The following is an 8973-nucleotide window of genomic DNA, read 5'->3' on the forward strand; positions in this document are numbered from 1 at the left end:
ACTTTTGGTGTCGATCATTCGATTTCATCCTGGACACTACAGAAAATGGGCTTAAAGTGTAAAAAACCGAACTTCTCCTTTAAACAGCCTCTGTGTTTAGTCAAGATGTGGTAGTTTGTAGGAGAGTTGGATAGAGTTTTGATATATTCTAAGAGTACATTGGTTGTTTTTCCAATCAATCTAGTTGGTTAAAACTATTTTGGTTGGATTAAACAATTAAATGATCAAAATCTGAGCAAGGCAATGGTTACAGATGTAATGGGTTTTATCTAGTACTGCTTTCTGATGAACTATCATCTCGCCTGTGGTGTCAGCTGTAGATGGACTTCCACTACAAACGCTGATGGTTCAAGACCCACTTCAGCCTTTTGAAAGTTGCGATAAAATACAACATGTATTTTGGCTAATGTGACTCATTTGTATTGGTTTGCCCTAGTACAAATATAGAACAGGTAAAAATACTGCCAAAAGATTGGTTGAACACATAACTTCCAACCCGATTAAAATAAAAAACTGTGGAAAAACTGTTATGTTTAAATAAAATGACTAACACCATTAATTTTGCTCATCATTTCCCAATTTGCACAAGCACTGTCTACTTGAGTTTATTTCACCAAAATGGCAGAAAAACAGTGGAGAGGAAATCTGGTTTGTATTTTTTTTTTTATCTTAACTGATTGTTCTCTTCTAAGACATTTTCACACAACAAAACTTACTACAAATGTTATTATACAGACCAATCGTTGACAACTTCAAAAGAACTTAAAAGGAAAAAAAAAACAAGAAAAACAATTGGGAAAAAAAAAATCACAGATTATATTACCAACCAAAGTAATTCTGCACTTAACCAGTAGGTGGTGACATGTTCACATGAAGCTTCATCTCACCATCACTAATCTTAACTTAAGGAATATAGAAAATAATTACCGTAGTAGCCAAATCAACAGTAAGTTTAAAAAAACAAGTAAACTTGCTCTGAATAAGTGTAGCTGTCAGGGTTTGGTTGGGGTTTTTAGGACCCAAATGCAGAGGCGAGGAGGTAGAGGTGAGTTCTTGAAGATTTAAGTAAGTGCTCACCGGCAACTGAGGGAGGAATCCAAAAATCTAACATAACAAAATACAGAAAAAACAGAACCTTGGAGACATATGAGAATACAAACATAAGGAGCCAGAAAAACATGAGGAACCAACACTGGGGAACTGCACAGATAGAGTATATATGGGAGACTGAACAAAGACAGGATTAATGAGTTGATTGGGAGCAGGTGTGAACAAAGGATTCTAGAAGGAGCTAGGAAAAAAGGAGACCAACACAAGAGGGCAACAGAGGGCAAGAAAGAAAAACCTAAGAACTCAAACATATCCAGAAAACACGACAAAATAGATATTAAACCAATAAAACTAGAAAACAAAGAAAAACATGGATCAAAGTGAAACTGAAAACTCAGAGAAAACAGAACCAAGACTGTGACAGTAGCATAGCACCAGGGAGAGTCAACAACCAAATAGGTGGGCCCAGACTTGGTTGTTCAACAAACCATCAAACTCCATGCAGAAAATAAGAAGGTGGGAATTAAAACAGAGAACCTTTTTTTCTGCAAGACAACTGTGCATTAAGCTGCATCACCATAAAGTGTATATCTCATTTCAAGTAAGAGTCACAGCTCTTAAACCAAGATCCTTAACACCTGATCAAAGAAGAAAGGTAAGCTTGTTATATGGTTTAACTCACCGAGTTAGAGATTTGTGAAGGCAACCCTTGTGAGTCTTTTTGGTGTCTGATGTACCACCACTGGATCTCCAGGGAGAATGTGGGAGAGCCTGCCCCACGGAAGGAGCAGGCCATCTCTACATCTTCTCCAATCTGCGTTTTTATGTCGTGAGGAACCTCTGTAAACAAAGCTACGAGAGGGTGTAAAGAGAGTTAGAAATAGAAGGCCTATAGATAAGAGGTGAGTATATTTTTCTCAAAATATCAAAAACACAATCCAGACAAACTGAGGCTCTCTGCAGAAATGTTTGGACTGTTTTGTCTTTTTTATTTGATGCAAACCTAAATTCTTTATTAGTTTAGATTACCTTGTCTTCATTTGAATAGTTTTCTCCTTTTGTCCCCTGGTCTACATATCTCACTAAGGAAGGAGAATAAAAAAAATATATCAACAGCCGCTGATCTAGTTATCTGAAAAATTGCACTCCACAAAATGATTAAAATCCCTTTAAAAAAATACAAGTCACGTCCCCAACAAACCTACAGTAGACCCTTCCAGTTGTTGATATGAAATTTCATGGCTATCAATCAGAGGTAAACACATCTTTGTTTTTTACTCATATTGAGCTTTGTGTTAGAATGTACATTTTATTATAGGGGGTGAACCTGTTCCTCTCCAGTCTCAGAGTCCTCTAGTGTTCCCTCTCAAGAGACCCCTGAGCCCGCTCTGTGCCGTCCAGAGACCCCAGAACCCCAGGAAGCATCAAGGGTTAAAGCAGAGAACTGTGAGAGCTCTAAAAGGCCTTTCAGCGGGCAATCCACGCCTCTAAGGCTCCTGAGCGTGTGCTCCACACCTCCAAGTGGGTCTCTAGCTGTGCCGGCTCTTTATGGGTTCCAAGCGTTGCTGCCTTCTCAGGGGTTAAAGTGCTGCAGTGGGCGGCACCGAAGGTTCCTGCTGCAGAGACACTGTCCTCCAGAGGCCCTCCTTCAACACCGTCCTCCAGAGGCCCTCCCTCGACGCCGTCCTCCAGAGGCCCTCCTTCGTCGCCTCCGGCCTCATGGCCGGCCTCTAGGGACTCTCCATCGTCCCCAGGCTCATGGCTGGCCTTCAGAGACTGCCTCATCATTGCCCTCCTCTGGTGGTTGATATTTTTGTTTTGGACTCTGTGTTTTGTTTTTTGCTCTCTTTCCTGGGCCCCGCCCGCCCGCCCACCCTGGGTGGGTTGTTTTGTGTTTCTTTTCTTTTTTTGGGTTTGTTTTTTTTAACTCTAAAGGCGTCTTGTATCCGCCCAGGTACTTTCAACGTTCCTGTGTGTTAGTTAGTGCGAGTTATGCATTTCTCTCCAGAGAGGATCTTTGGGGAGGTGAAGATAATGTGCTGTCAATCAAGGTTCCTGGGGGGGCACAGCTCTGAACACTGACCGCTGCGCCAAATCTAAACTACTCTTGGCTAAAGTCAATTAACGGAAATGGGAGGGGGGTTGCAGAAAAATATTGGTGGGGACATGTCCACGCCAGTCCTTCACAAAGTTACACCTGTGATCTGCATGCATGGATGTGCATGCATGCTGAAACTCTCTACCATTCTTTATGACAACCAACCAACTTCTGCTGTTTCACCATCACCGACAGGGCTGGAGTGAGAAATCCCGCACCTTGCTGTGGTTGAATACAGTTTGATTAAGAATCTGTGCCTCTGCGATTTGGAAATTGCGTTTTGTTGATTTGCGATTAAATGCCCAGCCCTTATTTACTCTGGTTTTGTATTAAACTTGTACAAGCATCAAAAATTAAGCAGCACATGTGTTTTTGCTGCTCCTGTAGCTTGCGGTGTGAATGTAGCATTATGGTGAATTATTGCCTCAAACTCTCAGCATCTCTCTCAGACGAGGTCAAACCTTACGACCATTTGAATCATAAGACTTTTAATGGACCCGTGAACAAGGGGATGTTTATGAAGTTTACCTCTCCCTCCACAACCAAAAGGATGCCAGTGTGACTCTTTCCTTGAGCTCTGATCCCCTAACAGAGGTCGATAATCCCCATGACAGTTGTCAAATTATATTTTCAGTTCCCCACAGAGACCTGCTCCCTTTCAAAGCAATTGTAGAACATGTTTCTTTTCACAAACATACTGTATTCATCAGACACCCCAACTGTTTCCCTGCTTGAATCACAGCAGCGTCTCCCAGAAATCAATCATGTAACCTTGACAGAATGCTAAAAAAACTCAAAAGCTGACTCCACAAACAATAATTCGTGGCATTTTCTGCAAAAAGACAAACACAAGGTTCTAATCAGAATACTGATTTTCAGAAATTGTTTTAGTACACCAGGCTACCTGATCTATAAAGCATCAGAGTTGGCGAATGATGTTTTTGCTTGGCTCTGCCTCATCTAAATATAGATTTTCATTAAGGGAGTACTGTTAAAACCAACCACAAGCAGAAGCAAGGGAGTCAGTTTGAAGCGGTATGAAGGGCCCAAGCATATTTAGAAAGGCCCTCAGCCTTAAAAATTGTTGTTCAGTGAACAGTGATAAAAGTGATAGCTGTTCACGATCCATTTTAAACCTATTAAGAATTAAGAGGGGAAACAATAATGAAATAATGTACTAGAGGACTCAAAAAATACAAGCAGCAACTGTTAACATGGATGAAAAGCAAGCATGACAACTGCATCTGTTGCTCAAGAGTCTATTGCTTCTGGTTACCTTTGTAAAATGATCACAGGACATGATTGGTGTTTTTTATCTATTTTCACTGCACACATTAAAAGGTAAAAAGAAATAATGAAAATTTAGAAACAATTTATAAAATAGTGGATTAGTAAAACTTTAGAAGCAGAAAATACACCAAATATATCCAAGTTATGTCCAAGTAAATGTGCTTAATCATGTCCTTTAATAAAGAAATATTTAAGGCTAAGTTCATGATGCTGTAGATAAAAGGTTATACATTTTAACTAAATATAGTTTCTAAATTTTTTGAAGCTCAATTTTGTGTTGTTTTTTTTTTATTAACTTATTTCACTGTGGAATATTTGATGAAAACTAAATTAAAACTAAACGTGCAAAACTATGAAAAACACATCATGCAAAAGTGAAACTGGGAGAGAAAAATGTTGTACATTTTGCAGATAAAGTGACCCCATAAAATCTACACATAAAAAAAATCCAGAAATACTGAATTTTACCGGTTACACCAGTTGGGAACCAAACTAGGTATTGAAAATAACCAGTAGATTTTAACTTAATATTCTATTTTTAACCACTGTATGTAGAAGCAATCTGCTGGGATTAAACAGATATCTGTGACTAAACATGAAAGTGGAAAACGGCCCTTCACACATCTGGTATTTAGAATTAACAGCAGGAACATGTGTACAGCTGAGAAAAAAATAATATGATACTTAAGGAAAACCAGTTGATTGAATCGACTTATTGACTCGAAGGCAATCCGTCACACCAAGCATGCTTGTAGTGACAGTGGAGAGGAAATCTGGTTTGTATTTAATTTTCTTTGCAGGAAAAGAGATCAAGCTTATGAGTTTTTGTTTTTTTTGTTTTTTATGAATCCAGTTAGGCAATCCTTTTCAATTCCAATTAGTTTTATGTTTAGGATGTGCAAATTTTGCACAAAGGACAATTTTTTAAATACAGTCAAAGAAAATTCCATACATAATTATGACAAGATGAGTGCTTTAGCACTTTTATTATTGTGGGCACACTTTGTTTTGAAGGTACACCCTGAAGTCCAAGCCTTCCCCCAGGTCCATTCAATCAAAATCCATCATTCTTTGTGGAGGACAACATGCTTTACAGAGGTAAAAAATGACAAACAATTAAAAACTGGAAACATATGCAATGTAATAAAAGAATCATTCATTATAAAATACTGATTGTGTCTTTACATTATATCTATGCTGTATGGTAAAGGAGTAGCAAACCCTTTGAATAAGCTCTAATTTCCTTTTTATTTGATTTTATTGTAAATCTTAACTTTAGTGTGCTGCTACAGTATGTTTATTTTTGCCTGATCCATGTATGTCTACATTTTTGTCCTGTACATAACATCTTCTTTTCAGGTGAGGAGGCCTAAGGGGCGGGGCTAATGATGTTGCGGCGCCTGTCAAGAAGTGCAACAGTTTGGGCTACCTGTTATTTCACAAGTACGTCTTACAGCATTACTATACACTCATCGGCCACTTTATTAGGTACACCTGTCCAACTGCTCGTTAACACTTAATTTCTAAGCAGCCAATCACATGGCGGCAACTCAGTGCATTTAGGCATGTAGACATGGTCAAGACAATCTCCTGCAGTTCAAACCAAATGATTTCCCTGAAGGTCTCAGCTAACCTGACTCCTCTAAAAACAAATATTAAAGTCTTGAAGTAGTTAGAGGAACATTTAAACTGTTTTATTTGCGCCTATTTTCCTGAAAATGGGTCCAGCAAATTCTGTTTTCAAACTTTTAAAATCCTATTCATTAACAGCAATGAGAGAAAATCCATATAGGTTTAGGTGTCTTCCTAATTTCCATCAAGCTGAATCTACGAAGTATGTGAGCTTAGTCATGATAAGAATTATTGGGATCTGGAAGGTTGCCTCTTTTGAGTGCAGCAAATAAGCTATTACCTTAGCTAAGAGATTAAATCACAGTGACAGAGTGAAACAATGGGTTCTACTCCTTACATTTGAACAATAAGGGTAGAATTTGGTTATCACAAAAAAGGTATAACAACATGGGACTTTTCCCCGAAAGTAAGTAAGTGTGTATTTTGTACCAACTCAGTAACTGGACAAACTGACTGATTGTCTTTGGGGAAATAACGATTTGCTGAGAGACCTTCAGACTGAATTCAAGGTGGAAGGTAAAAATAATGAAATACAAATGGCATCGGTAACCAAGTGAGCAGCTGTTGACTTGTTGCGACCCATACTTCTGGCTTGTGGGGTGAATTTTTCATAGCCCCTGGGACACAGGTCTCAGAAGCTATTTCTGCCTTTCTTTCCAAGAAGTGGAAACATGATGTAGCACTAGTTGTTGACAATAAGCACTGGTGTGTGCAGCCCCCCCCCCAAAAAAAATAAATAAATAAAAAAAGAAACAAAACAATATCACAAATGCTTAAGAAAAATTATTAAAATTGGAATATATTCATTGTCTTTAGAGAATTGAAATAATGTAGTCGATTCATCAAGACATGAAGTACAAGATTTAAAGCCTTTATTTGTAGAAAATAAACCATAATAATGGCTTATGGATGATAAAAACCCAACAATGAAAAAACTGTCCATCTTAACAAGTCTTACAGTCTTATATCTAACCAAACCATCTTTTTGACCTTGTGCCGAGATTGTTATATACTAAGCGAGAGGAGATTCTGCAAGATTATCTATATCTTTTGAGAGGATTCTCCTCAAAATAAGTGCAACAATCTGTCGGTGCAATAAGACAATTACAAGACTTCTTGAAATCATGATACAGTATGTAGTCTCAAAACAAGAAGTCTTTCCAAGTGCAACTGTCTTACTGTAGGGTATGGCATGGAGGACATCAGCCTGCAGTCCTGCAGAGGTGCAATGGAAGCACAGCTTCCTTTGATAGATTTGCAAACAATACAGATGGGCTGAAGGGTGACAGGGGTGACATGTCACCCCGAATCAGTACTGACTGTGGAAACTTTACATTGGACTTCCAGCAAACAAGATTCTGTGCCTCTGCCCTATCACTCCAGTCTCTAAAACCTTGATTTTCAAATGAAATGTAAACTATTTTTATCTGAAAAGAGAACTTTGAACTCCTGAGCAACAGTCTTCTTATCAATTCAGCAGGGTCTGCTGTCTCGGTTTTTTTTTACTATCCAGATAAGACACTTGCAGGCTATGACCCATATGTACATAGTGGTTCTTAATCTTGTGGTTTCCCTTGTTGACGTTCCACTTAACCTTTATAGATATGCTTGGATATAGCACTCCGAACAATCAGTGTCTTTGGCAATGAGCTTTCATGACCTGTACTCCATTTGTATTCATTGTATTCCCAGTACTTAGTCAGTAGTCTTCCCAATGATTGTGTAACCTGACCCAGAATAATAAGAAGCTCATGAAGCCTTTGCAGATGTTTTGAGTTAATTAGCTAATTATAGTGTACCATAAATTTCTAGAATTGTCTTTTTTTTTTTTTTTTTTGCAGTACTAACATTCTGAGGCACTAACTTTTGGGCTTTTAGCTATCTGCAAACCAAAAATGATCAAAATCATAAAAAAATGTTTAATCCATGCTTAATTAATGTGAATAATTCTGAAAATTCTGATATGGGTGAGAGCATATTATCTTTTCACAATGTCCTATATTATTTAGATTTAGCTACAGGTTACATTTAACTGTGCTACCATTTATATCTTTTGTGTGAAGGTTCTTTGAAACAGAAGGATCAAATTAAGCGTCTTTTCCTGAGTAAGACAGGTTCCTCTGCAGAATTTTAAACAGAAATAGAAACAAATAAAGATGATTTTTGACATCAGCCTAAACAATTATGTTCTTGGAGCCAATATTTATTTTTCTTCCTTCATTTACATGATTAAAAATGTCTGTTATTTATTTTAATAAACAATTAATCTATTGGTTAATCTAAAAAGAGATTATTTTAATAGAGACCTTTCTTAGGCTTGTACTGAAAAATATCTTTATGATAGCCTTTTTATTTGACAGCTAATTTTGACAGCTAAAACATTGTTTAAAGAACAGACAGAGACCTCAATAGTTCAATACCCACGTATCTTTAAGTCTGTAGCCTTTATTTCAGAATTTACTTCAACTCAGAAATTCGCCGTATGGCAAATGTGATGTAAAGTGCATCTGTGTTAGATGGATGTGACCAAGCAAACAATCACAGCGTAAGATTCAAGATTGATTTTTCTGGATATTCAGAGGCAACCAGCATCCAGCTTAAATCCGACACAAACATGAACTCCACATAAGGTGAAAAAAGAAAATAAGAATCCTTGTCAAGTACAAGGGTGAGCTATGGTAACGAGCAGAAGAGTGCTGCAGTTCTGTGTTTTGGCCACAGGTGGCAGTATTATTAGAAATTTCCATAATGCCTCTTTTAAGGTATAGCGGAGGATGTTCTTTTTCCGGGTGGATCATCTAAATAAGTGGTCCTTCTAATTGTCAATCATTCTGGTGATATGTTAACGTAAGGCCATCCTATGTGCTCGTCGCCATTTTTCACTTATCGTGATGAGTGACATA

General features: G+C 37.8%; 1 protein-coding gene across 1 annotated transcript in view; it reads right to left on the reverse strand.

Moving 5' to 3' along the window:
• LOC107088466 (V-set and transmembrane domain-containing protein 2-like protein) overlaps positions 1-8973 on the reverse strand; it is a 22176-nt gene that overhangs the window by 6619 nt on the left and 6584 nt on the right. The window contains exon 2 of the mRNA XM_015380648.1: positions 1733-1902. Coding sequence (XP_015236134.1) covers positions 1733-1902 — 170 coding nt within the window. The remainder of the gene's footprint in view (positions 1-1732; positions 1903-8973) is intronic.

This window comes from Cyprinodon variegatus, unplaced genomic scaffold, assembly GCF_000732505.1.
Source record: "Cyprinodon variegatus isolate N-32 unplaced genomic scaffold, C_variegatus-1.0 Scaffold219, whole genome shotgun sequence".
Taxonomy (NCBI): domain Eukaryota; kingdom Metazoa; phylum Chordata; class Actinopteri; order Cyprinodontiformes; family Cyprinodontidae; genus Cyprinodon; species Cyprinodon variegatus.